The 18,448-nt window shown below is 48.4% G+C and overlaps 1 protein-coding gene across 1 annotated transcript in view; it reads right to left on the bottom strand.

Annotated features, from left to right (window-relative positions):
* LOC106537608 (keratin, type I cytoskeletal 17) overlaps positions 1-16,651 on the bottom strand; it is a 40,199-nt gene extending 23,548 nt beyond the window's left edge. The window contains exons 1-2 of the mRNA XM_087711873.1: positions 16,412-16,651; positions 13,774-13,902 (exon numbers count right to left, since the gene is read on the bottom strand). Of these exons, the coding sequence (XP_087567999.1) occupies positions 13,774-13,902; positions 16,412-16,651 (369 nt within the window). The remainder of the gene's footprint in view (positions 1-13,773; positions 13,903-16,411) is intronic.
* Positions 16,652-18,448: the final 1,797 nt, after the last annotated feature.

The following is an 18,448-nucleotide window of genomic DNA, read 5'->3' on the forward strand; positions in this document are numbered from 1 at the left end:
GATCTCGGAGGAGGAGAAGTCCTTGGTGTGTGACTCGCCCAGGTCGTTGTAGCTCTCTGTGTCTTCGGTGATGCTGTTGTTGGAGCTGAGGCTGGCCAATATTTGCCCTTTTGGTGGAGTACATCGTTTCTATTAATCTTTCAAATTGGTCCCCTAATTTGATGTTCTTAATTTGTTGTATCATGAATTCCCAATTAAAATTGTCAAATGCCTTCTGTGCATCCAGAAAGACAAGTGCCACTTGTTTCTCTGGATGCGCCTCATAGTACTCTAAAATATTTGCTATTATTCTAGTGTTATTCCTGATTTGTCTTGTTGGGGGAAGAAGCTGCGCTCAGGCTCCCCCAAGTGGGTGGCCCAGGAGAGCAAGACGTTCAGGATCTCGGAGGAGGAGAAGTCTTTAGTCTTTAGTCTTTAAGTTTATTTATATGCCGCCCTTTTCCCTGGGGGGACTCAGGGCGGCTTACAACTCAAAAGGGGGGGGAAACAAACATTTAACACATAGGACAATACGTCATTAAAAAACACAACATTCATACCATTCGGGTGGGTTACAGTCTTTAGCCCCAGGCCTGACGGGATAGCCAGATTTTGAGGGCTGTGCGGAAGGTCTGGAGGGTGGTGAGGGTACGAATCTCCACGGGGAGATCGTTCCATAGGGTCGGAGCTGCCACCGAGAAGGCTCTCCTCTGCATGGTTGCCAGTCGACATTGACCGGCAGATGGGACTCGGAGGAGGCCTAATCTATGGGATCTAATAGGTCGAGTGGAGGTGATTGGCAGTAGGCGGTCTCTCAAGTACCCAGATCCACTACCATGAAGGGCTTTATGGGTGATAAGTAGCACCTTGAAGCGTACCCGGAGATCGACAGGTAGCCAGTGCAGCTCACGGAGGATAGGTGTTATGTGGGTGAAGCGAGGTGCACCCACAATCGCTCGCGCGGCCGCATTCTGGACTAGCTGAAGTCGCCGAATACTCTTCAAGGGCAGTCCCATGTAGAGCACATTGCAATACTCCAGCCTAGAGGTCACAAGGGCACGAGTGACTGTTGTGAGAGCCTCCCAGTTCAGGTAGGGGCGCAACTGGTGCACCAGGCGAACCGGGGCAAATGCCCCCCTGGTCACAGCTGACAAATGGTGTTCAAAAGTCAGCTGTGGGTCCAGGAGGACTCCCAAGTTGCGGACCCTGTCTGAGGGGCGTAGTGTTTGACCCCCCAGCCTGAGAGATGGAATACTTGCCGAATTAGTGGGAGGGAAACACAACAGCCACTCGGTCTTATCTGGGTTGAGCACGAGTTTGTTAGCCCTCATCCAGTCCCTAACAGCTTCAAGGCCCTGGCTCATCACGTCCACCGCTTCATTGAGTTGGCACGGGGCGGACAGATACAACTGAGTATCGTCCGCGTACTGGTGGTATTTTATCCCGTGCCGCTGAATGATCTCGCCCAGCGGTTTCATGTAGATGTTGAAAAGTAGGGGGGACAAGACCGAACCCTGCGGCACCCCATATGTTAGGGGTCTAGGGGTCGATCTCTGCCCTCCGACTAACACCGACTGCGACCTGTCCGAGAGGTAAGAGGAGAACCACTGCAAAACAGTGCCTCCCACCCCCACCTCCCGCAGTCGTCGCAGAAGGATACCATGGTCGATGGTATCGAAAGCCGCTGAGAGGTCAAGGAAAACCAGGATGGAGGCGTAGCCTCCGTCCCTGGCTCTCCAGAGGTCATCGGTCAATGCGACCAAAGCGGTTTCTGTGCTGTAGCCAGGCCTGAAGCTGGACTGGAATGGGTCAAGATAACTAGCTTCCTCCAAGGACCATTGGAGCTGAAAGGCCACCACCTTCTCAACAACCTTCCCCACAAAGAGGAGGTTGGAGACTGGACGATAATTGTTAAGAACGGCTGGATCCAAAGATGGTTTCTTCAGGAGGGGTCTCACCACCGCCGCTTTAAGTTTGGGGGAAAAGACCCCCTCCTGAAGGGAGGCGGTAACAACTGCCTGGATCCAGCCCCGTGTCACCTCCTTGCTGTTAGCAACCAGCCAGGAGGGGCACGGGTCCAGCACACATGTGGAGGCACTCACAGCTCTCATGGCCTTGTCCACGTCCTCAGGGGCAACATCCTGAAACTCAACCCAGCGATGGTCTACCAGATTATCCCCTTGTGCCTCGGCTGGATCTGCGGAATCGGAGTCCATGTCCGACCCAAACCGAGCAACTTTGTCCACTAAGAACTGGACATAATCCTCAGCCCTACCCTGAAGGGGATCCCCCGTATCCCTCCTATTTAGGAGGGAACGGGTTATGCTAAACAGGGCGGCTGGGCGCGACTCAGCGGAGGCAATCAAGGTGGCAATATAAGTTCTTTTCGCCATCCTGATTGCCCTGATGTATTCCTTGATGCAAGATGTTAGAAGTGCTCGGTTCGATTCGGATTTATTGGATCTCCATAAGTGCTCTAGGCATCTCTTCCGGCGCTTCCTCTCCCGGAGTACCTCGGTGAACCAAGGAGGCCTCCTGGATCCACTGCCTCAGAGCGGCCGTAGTGGCCCAATCCGGTTAAGAGACTCCGTCGCTGCCGAGTTCCAGGCAGCAACCAGAGTCTCCACCGGACTGTGGGCAAGGGTATCAGGAATAACCCCAAGCTCCGTCTGGAACCTCAAGGGGTCCATAAGTCGCCTAGGGCAGAACCATCTGGTCGGTTCCTCCTCCCTACAGTGGGGGTTTGGTCTCCGAAAGTCAAGCCTCAGTAGGCAGTGGTCTGACCACGACAGGGGTATGAACTCACTACCCCTCAAACCAAGATCACAAGTCCACTGCTCCGAGAGAAATATGAGGTCGAGCATGTGACCCGCTGAGTGGGTTGGGCCCCGAATTACTTGGGTCAAGCCCATGGCTGTCATGGAAGCCATGAACTCCTGCGCCCCATCAGAGTGTTCACCGAGCGAAGGCAAATTGAAATCCCCCAGAACCATAAGCCTGGGGAACTCAATCGCCAGCTCGGCTATTGACTCCAGGAGCGAGGGGAGGGCTGCTGCAAGTCCTTGGTGTGCGACTCGCCCAGGTCGTCGTAACTCTCTGTGTCTTCGGCGATGCTGTTGTTGGACCTGAGGCTGGCCAATATCTGCACTGGGATCACACTGGTGATCTGGAAGCCGCTCTTCTTCTTCAACTGGGCACCCACCGGACCCCGGATGGCTCCTCCTCCCAGCGAGAGCAGTGCCAGGCTCTGCAGAGGAGGCACCCCAGGAGGGCAGGAGGAGACTGAGGCGGAGGCGGAGGCAGGGGAAGACTGCATCAGGGGATCCCCCGTATCCCTCCTATTTAGGAGGGAACGGGTTATCCTGAACAGGGCGGCTGGGCGCGACTCAGCGGAGGCAATCAAGGTGGCAATATAAGTTCTTTTCGCCGTCCTGATTGCCCTGATGTATTCCTTGATGCAAGATGTTAGAAGTGCTCGGTTCGATTCGGATTTATTGGATCTCCATAAGTGCTCTAGGCGTCTCTTCCGGCACTTCCTCTCCCGGAGTTCCTCGGTGAACCAAGGAGGCCTCCTGGATCCACTGCCTCAGAGCGGCCGTAGTGGCCCAATCCGGTTAAGAGACTCCGTCGCTGCCGAGTTCCAGGCAGCAACCAGAGTCTCCACCGGACTGTGGGCAAGGGTATCAGGAATAACCCCAAGCTCCGTCTGGAACCTCAAGGGGTCCATAAGTCGCCTGGGGCGGAACCATCTAGTCGGTTCCTCCTCCCTACAGTGGGGGTTTGGTCTCCGAAAGTCAAGCCTCAGTAGGCAGTGGTCTGACCACGACAGGGGTATGAACTCACTACCCCTCAAACCAAGATCACAAGTCCACTGCTCCGAGAGAAATACGAGGTCGAGCATGTGACCCGCTGAGTGGGTTGGGCCCCGAATTACTTGGGTCAAGCCCATGGCTGTCATGGAAGCCATGAACTCCTGCGCCCCATCAGAGTGTTCACCGAGCGAAGGCAAATTGAAATCCCCCAGAACCATAAGCCTGGAGAACTCAATCGCCAGCTCGGCTATTGATTCCAGGAGCGAGGGGAGGGCTGCTGCAAGTCCTTGGTGTGCGACTCGCCCAGGTCGTCGTAGCTCTCTGTGTCTTCGGTGATGCTGTTGTTGGACCTGAGGCTGGCCAATATCTGCACTGGGATCACACTGGTGATCTGGAAGCCGCTCTTCTTCTTCAACTGGGCACCCACCGGACCCCGGATGGCTCCTCCTCCCAGCGAGAACAGTGCCAGGCTCTGCAGAGGAGGCACCCCAGGAGGGCAGGAGGAGACTGAGGCGGAGGCGGAGGCAGGGGGAGGCTGCATCAGGGGATCCCCCGTATCCCTCCTATTTAGGAGGGAACGGGTTATCCTGAACAGGGCGGCTGGGCGCGACTCAGCGGAGGAAATCAAGGTGGCAATATAAGTTCTTTTCGCCGTCCTGATTGCCCTGATGTATTCCTTGATGCAAGATGTTAGAAGTGCTCGGTTCGATTCGGATTTATTGGATCTCCATAAGTGCTCTAGGCGTCTCTTCCGGCGCTTCCTCTCCCGGAGTTCCTCGGTGAACCAAGGAGGCCTCCTGGATCCACTGCCTCAGAGCGGCCGTAGTGGCCCAATCCGGTTAAGAGACTCCGTCGCTGCCGAGTTCCAGGCAGCAACCAGAGTCTCCACCGGACTGTGGGCAAGGGTATCAGGAATAACCCCAAGCTCCGTCTGGAACCTCAAGGGGTCCATAAGTCGCCTGGGGCGGAACCATCTGGTCAGTTCCTCCTCCCTACAGTGGGGGTTTGGTCTCCAAAAGTCAAGCCTCAGTAGGCAGTGGTCTGACCACGACAGGGGTATGAACTAACTACCCCTCAAACCAAGATCACAAGTCCACTGCTCCGAGAGAAATACGAGGTCGAGCATGTGACCCGCTGAGTGGGTTGGGCCCCGAATTACTTGGGTCAAGCCCATGGCTGTCATGGAAGCCATGAACTCCTGCGCCCCATCAGAGTGTTCACCGAGCGAAGGCAAATTGAAATCCCCCAGAACCATAAGCCTGGGGAACTCAATCGCCAGCTCGGCTATTGACTCCAGGAGCGAGGGGAGGGCTGCTGCAAGTCCTTGGTGTGCGACTCGCCCAGGTCGTCGTAACTCTCTGTGTCTTCAGCGATGCTGTTGTTGGACCTGAGGCTGGCCAATATCTGCACTGGGATCACACTGGTGATCTGGAAGCCGCTCTTCTTCTTCAACTGGGCACCCACCGGACCCCGGATGGCTCCTCCTCCCAGCGAGAGCAGTGCCAGGCTCTGCAGAGGAGGCACCCCAGGAGGGCAGGAGGAGACTGAGGTGGAGGCGGAGGCAGGGGGAGACTGCATCAGGGGATCCCCCGTATCCCTCCTATTTAGGAGGGAACGGGTTATCCTGAACAGGGCGGCTGGGCGCGACTCAGCGGAGGCAATCAAGGTGGCAATATAAGTTCTTTTCGCCGTCCTGATTGCCCTGATGTATTCCTTGATGCAAGATGTTAGAAGTGCTCGGTTCGATTCGGATTTATTGGATCTCCATAAGTCCTCTAGGCGTCTCTTCCGGCGCTTCCTCTCCCAGAGTTCCTCGGTGAACCAAGGAGGCCTCCTGGATCCACTGCCTCAGAGTGGCCGTAGTGGCCCAATCCGGTTAAGAGACTCTGTCGCTGCCGAGTTCAAGGCAGCAACCAGAGTCTCCACCGGACTGTGGGCAAGGGTATCAGGAATAACCCCAAGCTCCGTCTGGAACCTCAAGGGGTCCATAAGTTGCCTGGGGCGGAACCATCTGGTCGGTTCCTCCTCCCTACAGTGGGGGTTTGGTCTCCAAAAGTCAAGCCTCAGTAGGCAGTGGTCTGACCACGACAGGGGTATGAACTAACTACCCCTCAAACCAAGATCACAAGTCCACTGCTCCGAGAGAAATACGAGGTCGAGCATGTGACCCGCTGAGTGGGTTGGGCCCCGAATTACTTGGGTCAAGCCCATGGCTGTCATGGAAGCCATGAACTCCTGCGCCCCATCAGAGTGTTCACCGAGCGAAGGCAAATTGAAATCCCCCAGAACCATAAGCCTGGGGAACTCAATCGCCAGCTCGGCTATTGACTCCAGGAGCGAGGGGAGGGCTGCTGCAAGTCCTTGGTGTGCGACTCGCCCAGGTCGTCGTAACTCTCTGTGTCTTCAGCGATGCTGTTGTTGGACCTGAGGCTGGCCAATATCTGCACTGGGATCACACTGGTGATCTGGAAGCCGCTCTTCTTCTTCAACTGGGCACCCACCGGACCCCGGATGGCTCCTCCTCCCAGCGAGAGCAGTGCCAGGCTCTGCAGAGGAGGCACCCCAGGAGGGCAGGAGGAGACTGAGGTGGAGGCGGAGGCAGGGGGAGACTGCATCAGGGGATCCCCCGTATCCCTCCTATTTAGGAGGGAACGGGTTATCCTGAACAGGGCGGCTGGGCGCGACTCAGCGGAGGCAATCAAGGTGGCAATATAAGTTCTTTTCGCCGTCCTGATTGCCCTGATGTATTCCTTGATGCAAGATGTTAGAAGTGTTCGGTTCGATTCGGATTTATTGGATCTCCATAAGTCCTCTAGGCGTCTCTTCCGGCGCTTCCTCTCCCAGAGTTCCTCGGTGAACCAAGGAGGCCTCCTGGATCCACTGCCTCAGAGCGGCCGTAGTGGCCCAATCCGGTTAAGAGACTCTGTCGCTGCCGAGTTCAAGGCAGCAACCAGAGTCTCCACCGGACTGTGGGCAAGGGTATCAGGAATAACCCCAAACTCCGTCTGGAACCTCAAGGGGTCCATAAGTCGCCTGGGGCGGAACCATCTGGTCGGTTCCTCCTCCCTACAGTGGGGGTTTGGTCTCCGAAAGTCAAGCCTCAGTAGGCAGTGGTCTGACCACGACAGGGGTATGAACTAACTACCCCTCAAACCAAGATCACAAGTCCACTGCTCCGAGAGAAATACGAGGTCGAGCATGTGACCCGCTGAGTGGGTTGGGCCCCGAATTACTTGGGTCAAGCCCATGGCTGTCATGGAAGCCATGAACTCCTGCGCCCCATCAGAGTGTTCACCGAGCGAAGGCAAATTGAAATCCCCCAGAACCATAAGCCTGGGGAACTCAATCGCCAGCTCGGCTATTGACTCCAGGAGCGAGGGGAGGGCTGCTGCAAGTCCTTGGTGTGCGACTCGCCCAGGTCGTCGTAACTCTCTGTGTCTTCAGCGATGCTGTTGTTGGACCTGAGGCTGGCCAATATCTGCACTGGGATCACACTGGTGATCTGGAAGCCGCTCTTCTTCTTCAACTGGGCACCCACCGGACCCCGGATGGCTCCTCCTCCCAGCGAGAGCAGTGCCAGGCTCTGCAGAGGAGGCACCCCAGGAGGGCAGGAGGAGACTGAGGTGGAGGCGGAGGCAGGGGGAGACTGCATCAGGGGATCCCCCGTATCCCTCCTATTTAGGAGGGAACGGGTTATCCTGAACAGGGCGGCTGGGCGCGACTCAGCGGAGGCAATCAAGGTGGCAATATAAGTTCTTTTCGCCGTCCTGATTGCCCTGATGTATTCCTTGATGCAAGATGTTAGAAGTGTTCGGTTCGATTCGGATTTATTGGATCTCCATAAGTCCTCTAGGCGTCTCTTCCGGCGCTTCCTCTCCCGGAGTTCCTCGGTGAACCAAGGAGGCCTCCTGGATCCACTGCCTCAGAGCGGCCGTAGTGGCCCAATCCGATTAAGAGACTCTGTCGCTGCCGAGTTCAAGGCAGCAACCAGAGTCTCCACCGGACTGTGGGCAAGGGTATCAGGAATAACCCCAAACTCCGTCTGGAACCTCAAGGGGTCCATAAGTCGCCTGGGGCGGAACCATCTGGTCGGTTCCTCCTCCCTACAGTGGGGGTTTGGTCTCCGAAAGTCAAGCCTCAGTAGGCAGTGGTCTGACCACGACAGGGGTATGAACTAACTACCCCTCAAACCAAGATCACAAGTCCACTGCTCCGAGAGAAATACGAGGTCGAGCATGTGACCCGCTGAGTGGGTTGGGCCCCGAATTACTTGGGTCAAGCCCATGGCTGTCATGGAAGCCATGAACTCCTGCGCCCCATCAGAGTGTTCACCGAGCGAAGGCAAATTGAAATCCCCCAGAACCATAAGCCTGGGGAACTCAATCGCCAGCTCGGCTATTGACTCCAGGAGCGAGGGGAGGGCTGCTGCAAGTCCTTGGTGTGCGACTCGCCCAGGTCGTCGTAACTCTCTGTGTCTTCAGCGATGCTGTTGTTGGACCTGAGGCTGGCCAATATCTGCACTGGGATCACACTGGTGATCTGGAAGCCGCTCTTCTTCTTCAACTGGGCACCCACCGGACCCCGGATGGCTCCTCCTCCCAGCGAGAGCAGTGCCAGGCTCTGCAGAGGAGGCACCCCAGGAGGGCAGGAAGAGACTGAGGCGGAGGCGGAGGCAGGGGGAGACTGCATCAGGGGATCCCCCGTATCCCTCCTATTTAGGAGGGAACGGGTTATCCTGAACAGGGCGGCTGGGCGCGACTCAGCGGAGGCAATCAAGATGGCAATATAAATTCTTTTCGCCGTCCTGATTGCCCTGATGTATTCCTTGATGCAAGATGTTAGAAGTGCTCGGTTCGATTCGGATTTATTGGATCTCCATAAGTGCTCTAGGCGTCTCTTCCGGCGCTTCCTCTCCCGGAGTTTATCGGTGAACCAAGGAGGCCTCCTGGATCCACTGCCTCAGAGCGGCCGTAGTGGCCCAATCCGGTTAAGAGACTCCGTCGCTGCCGAGTTCCAGGCAGCAACCAGAGTCTCCACCGGACTGTGGGCAAGGGTATCAGGAATAACCCCAAGCTCCGTCTGGAACCTCAAGGGGTCTATAAGTCGCCTGGGGCGGAACCATCTGGTCGGTTCCTCCTCCCTACAGTGGGGGTTTGGTCTCCGAAAGTCAAGCCTCAGTAGGCAGTGGTCTGACCACGACAGGGGTATGAACTCACTACCCCTCAAACCAAGATCACAAGTCCACTGCTCCGAGAGAAATACGAGGTCAAGCATGTGACCCGCTGAGTGGGTTGGGCCCCGAATTACTTGGGTCAAGCCCATGGCTGTCATGGAAGCCATGAACTCCTGCGCCCCATCAGAGTGTTCACCGAGCGAAGGCAAATTGAAATCCCCCAGAACCATAAGCCTGGAGAACTCAATCGCCAGCTCGGCTATTGACTCCAGGAGCGAGGGGAGGGCTGCTGCAAGTCCTTGGTGTGCGACTCGCCCAGGTCGTCGTAACTCTCTGTGTCTTCGGTGATGCTGTTGTTGGACCTGAGGCTGGCCAATATCTGCACTGGGATCACACTGGTGATCTGGAAGCCGCTCTTCTTCTTCAACTGGGCACCCACCGGACCCCGGATGGCTCCTCCTCCCAGTGAGAGCAGTGCCAGGCTCTGCAGAGGAGGCACCCCAGGAGGGCAGGAGGAGACTGAGGCGGAGGCGGAGGCAGGGGGAGACTGCATCAGGTGGGCCAGCAGGCCAGGCAGGAAGTCTTCCAAGCTGGCACCACTGCTGCTGCATTTAAAAAGGAGGATATCCACTGTCCAAAACCATTCCAAATTTAATTCCACCGCTTGATTCTTCTGTAGCCTTGGCTGTATTTTTTGTCACTGGCTTGAAAAGCTTCTCTTGCATCGATCAGGGACTTTGCATTATCCCTGAGGTCAGCAAGATGTATTCTTCCTGTTCACTGTCTCTTCGGGACGCTTTAGGTCCAATTGGACCACCTAGCGGCAAAAGTATCGGCTGTGTTCTCGGAGCATCAAGACCACACGTCCGTATCATCACAACATTGACTCCTCCTCCTAATCTGTATATCTTTTCTTATTGTTCTTGTTAGTACTTCCAAAGACAATATAAATGGCATTTGGGATATGGATACCCTTGTGTAGTACCTTTCCGGATGTTAAAATTTTGTGTCACCACTCCATTCACTAATACTTTGGCCTCCTGTTTGGAATATATAGCCATGAACATATTTAAGAATTTATCCCTGAAATCCATTAGTTGTTCAAAGTTCCATTTGACATTATCAATAGCTTTGGGGGCATTAGAAACATCAATACTGCTTGTGTCTCACTATGTATTTCATAATATTCTAGCGTATCAAGTATTATTCTCATATTGTTCCTAATTTGTCTTTTAGGCAAGAACCCATTTTGATCCACATGTATAAACTCATTTAAAACCCTTTTCCATCTTTCAGCTATTATTACCATAAATATTTTATAATCTGTATTCATCAATGAGATAGACCTATAGTTTTTAATTAACATTAAATCAGTATTTTCTTTTGGAATCAATATAATATTTGCCTCTATAGTGGAATCTTTGTCTCATTTAATTCTGCATTGTATATCTCAATCAACACTTGTCCAAACGTATCCTGTAGGCTCTTTATACATTTCTACTAGCAACCCATCCGGACCTTGTGCTTTATTATTCTTTTGTTTTTTTTATTGCCTCAATTAATTCTGGCAACCTTATTTCTTCATTTAACATATTTTTGTTTGTTCTGAAATTTTAGGCAGTGTGACTTTCTTTAAACATTTTATTGCTTTATCTTCCGAATATCTGTCTGTCATCATCATATCATCATACAGTTTCTTATAATAATCCTGCACTATATTCTTTTTCTGCTCATTCTGATAGCACATCTCTCTTTCCTCATCTAGTTTAATAATTTGTAGTTTCTAATTCATCTTTTCCAACTTTCCATCCCTCTTTCTCTTTATATTTCTTCAATTTATATGCTAACCACCTCCCTGGTTTGTTTGCATTTTCAAAGAAGTTTTGGTTAGTTTTTTTTTTAAATGTCTCTTGCCAACGCCTCCTTCTTAAGCTTGTTTCAATTCCTCGATTTGAGCCTTGGCCTCCATTTGATGGGCCATGTGCTTGAAGCAGCCTCAGAGCAGCTAGACAAATTCATCTGCATCGTCTGGCTCAGGGGCTTCTTCATGAAGCTCAGCTATTCATTCCACCACTTCTCCCTGATTCATGTCATTTGCAATCACCAAAATTAACTCCTGGTTGGTTGGGATGGATCTCCATAATAATCAATGTACATCCAGACTTGGTTGAGGAAATAGACTAGCTGGCCCATCAAAGGTCGCTCTAATTCTTGGAGAAGAAGTGGCTGGCGGGATAGTCTGTTGGGCTGGCACCAGCTGCTGGGCAGCTGCCAATGGTTGGACTGCATGGGTGGTTGAGCAGGCACTTGTGGCTGGGACATAGCCAGCAGTGGATCTTACACTGGCTGCTGACCTGGTATTTGTGGCGGAACCATGACTGGTGGCTGGAACAGCGGTGGTTGCTGGATGAGCATGGGCTGCAACATCCACATCCACTGATATTGCACCCACCCCTGGCCAGGGGAGAATGCCCACCCAGGTGGGATCTTGTTGATTGGAGACAGTCTAAAGACAGGCTGCTGGGGCAGCACACTAAGTCCCACCAGCCTCGATTGTGGCCCTGGTATTGCCAAATTGAGTTGAGCCATTGGGCCCTGCTGCTGTCATGTTCCAAACTCCACATGGGTTACTGTCTTGGTAGACTGGGCCCAACACTGGAGGCTGTGGCATGATCCACTTCATGTTGAATAGAATGAGGCTGATGCTCCACTTGGTGGTGCTGTGCCTTGAGGTTTGGAAAAGTAAATGTGGGTTGAGCAGGGCCCACTGGGATTGCCCAGTTCCAAGGAGTGGAGAGCCGCTGCCCACATGGAGTTGGCTGAACTGCTCTGGGAGGCCCACCAATGACTGGCTGTGTGATGGTAGCGGAAGTCCCCATTCCCAAGAGCATCTGGGGTCTGCCGTTCCCGATGCCCTCCACTTATAGGCTGGGGTCTGTTCCAATCTATCCTTTATCTGTCGGCTCGACAGCATCTCTTTGGCCATTGCTTCTTGGGTTAGCTTGGCTCCTGTAGCCTCATCCTGCAGAGTCCAAATCTGGCTGTGTGGCTTGCCCAGGTACTGGCTCTTTGGGCCAGGTACCCAGCTGACACTCTGCTTCCACAGCCATTTCCGCTTCCACTATGGCTTGGAAAGGGGAGTAGATGGTCTCGACATAAATTGCCAAGCCAGCCCCTGTGGCTCCCTCTGTGGCTGTCTTGCCTTCCTCCACCTTCTGAGTCTTCACACTGCCCAGTATTGGGTTGGCATTTGAAGCTCAGCACCCTGAGGCTTGGGGAAATCCACATTCACCCCTTTTTTTAATTTTTAGATTTCTTGAAAATAAAGTTAGAATTCAACATTTCTAGAAACCACGGGAAGTTCACATCTCTTGGTACTTTCCTCTGAGCACTGCTTTATGACATGCTTTATGACACTGCAAGTAATTGTGTGAGAAAGATAAAGCCACTAACTTAAGAAACAAACATTGAGGGACAGAAATTGATATAACCTCACATGCCATATGCCAGAGTTCTTTGCTCTGAAGTTTCCACCTTAAGCTGTAGTGCAGGACAAAATAGTGTGACTGATGTAAAATAAAATATGTGTTTAACTTTTATATATAAAATGGGGAGACATCATCTTGATCTCTTCCTCAAAAACAAAATATTTTGGGACAGTCTTGTTTCAGGTCACTAACAATGTTCCCTCTAATTTTTTTTCAGTGTGTGCAGAAAAGTATAGTGTTTGAGTGGCACATTTTCATGCCTAAGCACCTGCATTTTTTTAGCCGTAACTGCTATCAGAGCAGATGTTGGGGAGAGGGGCAAGGAGGAAAAGGGTCCCCTTCCTCTCCCTCAGACTTCCAGGAAGGAAGGAACGTGTGGGGGAGGGAAAGGAAATGGGAAAGAAGAAAAGGAAAGCAAAAAGGAATGAAAATGGGGAAAAAAGGAAAGAAAAAGAGAAAGGAAAGGAAATGGAAAAGAGGGAAAGGAAAAGGAAAGAAAATGGGAAAGAAGAAAGGAAAGAATGAAGAGGGGAGATAAAGGGAAGGGAAGGGAAAAGAAAAAGGGGAAAGGAAATAAGGAAAGGAAAAGAGAAAGGAAAGGAAAAAGGAAAGGAAATTGGAAAGGGAAAGGAAAAGAAAAAGGAAAGGAAATGGAAAAGAAGGAAAGGAAAAAGGAAAGGAAATGGAAAAGAAGGAAAGGAAAAAGGAAAGGAAATGGAAAAGAAGAAAGGAAAGGATGAAGAAAAGGAAAAGGAAAGGAAGATAAAAGAAGGACATAAAGGGAAAGAAAAGAGTGGAAAGGATTGGTACTGCTCAAAATTCAAGTCTCAAAATCCAATGGACCCCTTTGGCTTAGGCATTCCAATTCCACACTGGTTCCCTCTCTCCCTGAAGCAAAGGGATCGCAGAAAGACTGCCCAGTCCAGAACGGAACTTCAGACGACACAGTGCCTAAGAAACCCTGGATGTGCAGAGAAACGCAGGCTACAACCAGCGAATCATGTTTCCCCAGGAATTGATGAAGCCCCATAGGACTAATGGGAATTCTCCCTTCTGCAGCGTCATTGGTTGCCAGGCAGAGCCTTCCTTGATTTCACCAATCACCAGATAGAGGAGAGAGTTCGGTGCAGAGAGAGAAGGGAGGGAGGGGGGATATTTTCAGTCACATTTAAAGAATCATTGCGCTGCAGTTTGAAACTTATGTGCGGTGTTTTCTTTTTTTGTGCGCAGCCGCACAGACGTGCAGCTTAGAGGAAACATTGGTCACTAATACATTCTATGTCGAACAGGAAAAAAGAGAAAAAACATTTCAACATAATACCTCAGACTTTAGCTGGGTCATCTCATTGAAATAAGCATTCATATCAGGGGTACCAGTTGATGCTTGTTTTGTGTAGTACTCTTGGATGTTCTGCTCCAGTTGCATGTTAGATTTTTCAAGGGACAGCACCTTGTTTTAAGGAAAATAAAGTAAAATTGAATTAGAATATCAGAATAAAGAGCAGCTGGCAGAATCTTAAACTCTCTAGATTTGCTTTGCTATTTGACTTTAAGTATCATCATCAGGCGGAACTACTGTCAGCTTTGGACATAGATAAATGAATAATTCGACAGACACATAGACTGTCTTGAATGAGTAATTGACTTCCCTAACTGGTGCCCTCAGACTTCCAGAATCTCTCATTCATGTAGCCAATGTCAATAATTAGATTGGAAAGATTGAATGAAAGGCAGAAGAAAACCAGCCCCTCTTTCCTCCTGCAATTCCTTCCTTCCTTCCTTGATCACATCTTTAACCGACTATACATTCTTAAAACTGCCATAGGTATACTTGGCCAGTTCCTTACTGCATAGCATCTTCTTCTCAAGTCATTGAACTATTGTTGTGTTGCTGTAGTTGTGAAAAGAACAGGCTTTATTTTCCCTCACCAATGCCTGAATGATGCCATTGGAAGTCCTCAGTGTGGAAATGGCTTTACTCAGGTTGGTAGGAATACAGAGTGCAGAGACAGAGGGGGAAAGTAAGAGAAATAGACCTTAATCCTACACTTATCTATTGATCAATCCCTGATTGGCTCCATCCTGAAATTTGGATGAAGAATGATAAAGAGAATACTTCTGTCTTTTTAAAATCACCAGAGAAAACAGAATAGTGGAGCATGAAAACTAGATGTCTTCAAAAGTTATATTGGCAGAATCCACTATGACATTTCCTAAATGAAATTTCCTAGTGTATCTAGAAAAATACAATCTGAAAATCTTTAGAAAGTACTAAATGGGGGGAAATTATTGGAAGCTTATTTGCATAGTTGCATATATATTGTATTTAAATTAATGAAAGTGGTGTAATACCACTATTGACTAAACACATGGTCCCTGCCACGGAAGGAATTCGAACTATTTCTGTTCTGCTCTGTTATGTCTTGCTTTGTCTCAAGTCTGAAAAGAAAAGTCATTTTAATCTATCCTTACAAATATGATTCCATGTTCTCATACTGAGACGGTGGATTACAATCTATTTAGTTGTTTCTGTGCTGGAGGATTAGCTATACTTCAAAATCCTCTATTTTCTCTATTCAACATTCTGGGTTAATTATTGTCTCTTCTAAACATGTGTTTAGAATTACAGCTCTTAAAGAGGCTCATAAATTGAGAGAAATGTCAAGAGATAAAGACAGAAATTTTAATTTGTGTAGGCAGGGAATATCATCTCCATGGTGAGAGGACAATTCCATCCTGGGTGTTGTCGTGCTAATGACACATTGCATCAAAGTGTAATCAAACAATATTTCTGTGGTACCAAACATATGGAGTTCAGGGGAAATTATACCTACCCCACTTCCATCCCATAAAAAGATAGTGTATCAAGACATTTAAAACAGCAACCACTGACCATTGCAAATAACCTACAATTATTGCAAATAACCTACAATTAATCTTTCCTTGCTAACTTCCAAATTGTTTGAATTCAGTGTCTCACTTATAACTTTCTGCAATATAAAACAAAGAAAATAAATCTTACATAACCAAAGCATTTTTACCACAAAAACCAGTAAAACACAGACCACAATCACTTATAGAAATGTATTTATTTTTTGTTAATCCATAAGCTCAAATCATTATCACTGTGCTGTGTTCTGGAGTACCTCTGTTGCACTGTGAAAACTATTTCACACAAGATGAGTTTTTCTAATGGAAGGTAGAAGGTTTGAGGTTGACGGCCGATGTATTGGGGGGGGGGGGTTGTTGCCTTACAACACCATAAAATATGATTTTACTGTTAAAACTCCTATCTTCTTTTTCTGTTTATTTTTTATGTTGTAAGCTTCCCAGGGTTATATGCCCCCCAATCTAATATAAAAACAAGTCTCCTCAATAAATAAAACCCATTAAAAAAAGTAGATCAGAATGTTTCAAGAAAAAACGACCTCCTATGCCCTGCCAGTGTAGATCAGGTAGTTTTTTTTAGTAATATATTTCAAAACAAAATATAAAGTACACTCAAAAAATCTTGTCCCTTAGCTTTACAAGATTAATCCCACAAGCATATTTGAAAGCCATGAACAGATAGAATACCGATGACAGAAACAAAGAAAAATTATTGGCTTTTGACTCCATTATTTTCTTCCTCTTATCCTCTCAAATCATACTCTTCCATAATTTTCTATCAAACATTGTCTTTCTTGGGTAGAGGAAGGGACATGATCTAATAATTCATCTAAACATTTATCAACATCATTCCTTTAACACTGAATAATTGGAAAGATGCCACATGTATCTTTCTTCCAGAAAAAAATGCTAGAATGTTTGTCACTTAGACAAACATCTTCCTTGTCAAGTAGCTGTCTTATATTCTCCCATATTCCACAAAAATGCCCGAAAGACAAAGATAGACATACCTTTATAGTATTACTTTTTCCCTGACATTGCCACTAGGAAAACATTATCTGATTACTCACTTTGTCTAGGTAGGCAGCCAGGCGGTCATTCAGATTTTTCATGGTGCCCTTTTCATTCATGTGCAGAATATTTGTGTCCATAAATGCCTGCCCATCACCATATGACAGTTTAGCCATGTCCCCTCTAGCCCTGTGGATACTTGGCACTGCCTGAGAACTGCTTAAGGCAAGCAGGCGTCTTCCCCTGGGTCCTTGCATGCTTCCAGAGGACATGCTGTGGGTGGAAAAAGTAGTAGGCATGGTTTCACCTGCAGAAGCAGTGCAAAACGGAAGAGTGAAAACAAAGTAAACCTTTGAAAGTCTCCTTATATAGGCAAGTTAAGGGCAAAACTAATCTTCAGCCTTCCCCTTACTGGACTGTCTGGTTGTACCTCATGATAACATGAGGCCCAAGGTCGTTTCCCCCCTCCCCCTCATCCTTGAGGCTAGTTTGCTGTGCCATTGCAAAATTCTCTGATCAGATCTCAATCCACTTCGTCAAAATAACACCAAACTGAATGTTCACACTGGCCTTACAGTTCCCAAGCCAAATAAGCACAATGATTCAAAAAAATAATAGAAGGAAAAGAAATGGTCCAAATAGGTGGGGAATGATTCCATAAAAATGAAAGAGGTTTAGTAAGAAACACAGGGGGCAGGGGTTTCATGTGAGCTGTTGTTATGAAATTGCTATGATTCAGTCACTCACATTTTATGGAAGAACCACATGATACTGGCATGCATCTGTAGTACTCCCACATTTTCTCACTGCTGCTACCACAGTTTCCTTACTAGAGAAAATTCCACCCTTTTGCAGAACTAATACTGTTTACAAGTATACTTGGCCTTAATGGTGCTTTTCCTATGTCCCTAATGTAGGCAAGTTAAAATTCTTAAATTATTGTGCCAGCATCTTAACCCAGTAGATTTTTATACTTTCTCGTCCAGTTGCCTCTTCAAAAAGCACATTTGATCATCATGACCTGATGACTGAGAATCACCATAGACATTTAGTCCTATAATCCTAATTAACTAATTTTCTCTCCCCCGCCCCCATCCCCATATACATAAAATATATTGAATTAATAGCTTGGCAATCTATTTATATGCACTGAAATACTACTTATGGGACTGGTCCTTAAATGGTGCTATGCAAACATCATTTTTAAATTCTATGCAAAAATAATTTACAGTTCACCCATCCTGGTGAACATTTTTGATGATCCCCCATTCCTCTTCACGTTGAAAGCACCAAGGGCACTTCCAGATTGAAATGATTATTGTGACATCATTGTTGCCCAGGGAATGCCCAAGTAAGGGTTCTTTTCATGACTCCATTAATGAGCCCATCAAAGTGGTCCCTACCAACTTATAGTTACTCACTTTCGGCCTGCCAGGTTGGCAGAAGCTGGAGGACAGGAGCTCAAAGCATTAGATGCAAGCATTTTACTCCTTAAGACCCCTTCAGTAAACCTCCACCTTGAGACATTTTCTATTAAATGAGTTCTAGGGAATCATGATTCCCATTCAGCTATGCCTATAAAACAATGATTTATTATCATACTGTATGAGGCAGTAAGTCATATAATAATCATTTGTATGGAGCAAAGTCTATGGAGAACTGTGTATGAATTTCAATAATATTTAGAATTTAATAATACATTCATCATCAAACTTTAGATGACTCAAATGTTGGAATGTAGTATATAAAAGGAATATCTTACAACATGTTTCAGTTGCACCAAATTTAATATAATTTTATCCAATATTACAGAGATATTGCTGTTATCTTTTGATTTAAACTCAGGATTTTGTGAAAATTGTCTTTGGATATGCTTGGTTTAAAAAATAGAAGGAAAAATGATAAGCAAGGTGACTTCACATGAAGTATGTGGATATTCCAGTAAGTAAATCATAGTGGATCAATGCAATAGGGGAAACTTCTAAAAACAAAAGCAAAAGAATGTGAAATCTTCAAACGCCTGGAATTTTCCATGGCTTTTCCCCCTACAAATTGTATTTTACAAGCAAAAGAATTGAGATGGAAAATCCCTAGTA

Source organism: Thamnophis sirtalis, unplaced genomic scaffold (assembly GCF_051295495.1).
Source record: "Thamnophis sirtalis isolate CommonGarterSnake01/CBP01778 unplaced genomic scaffold, rThaSir2_p1.2 scaffold_4, whole genome shotgun sequence".
Taxonomy (NCBI): domain Eukaryota; kingdom Metazoa; phylum Chordata; class Lepidosauria; order Squamata; family Natricidae; genus Thamnophis; species Thamnophis sirtalis.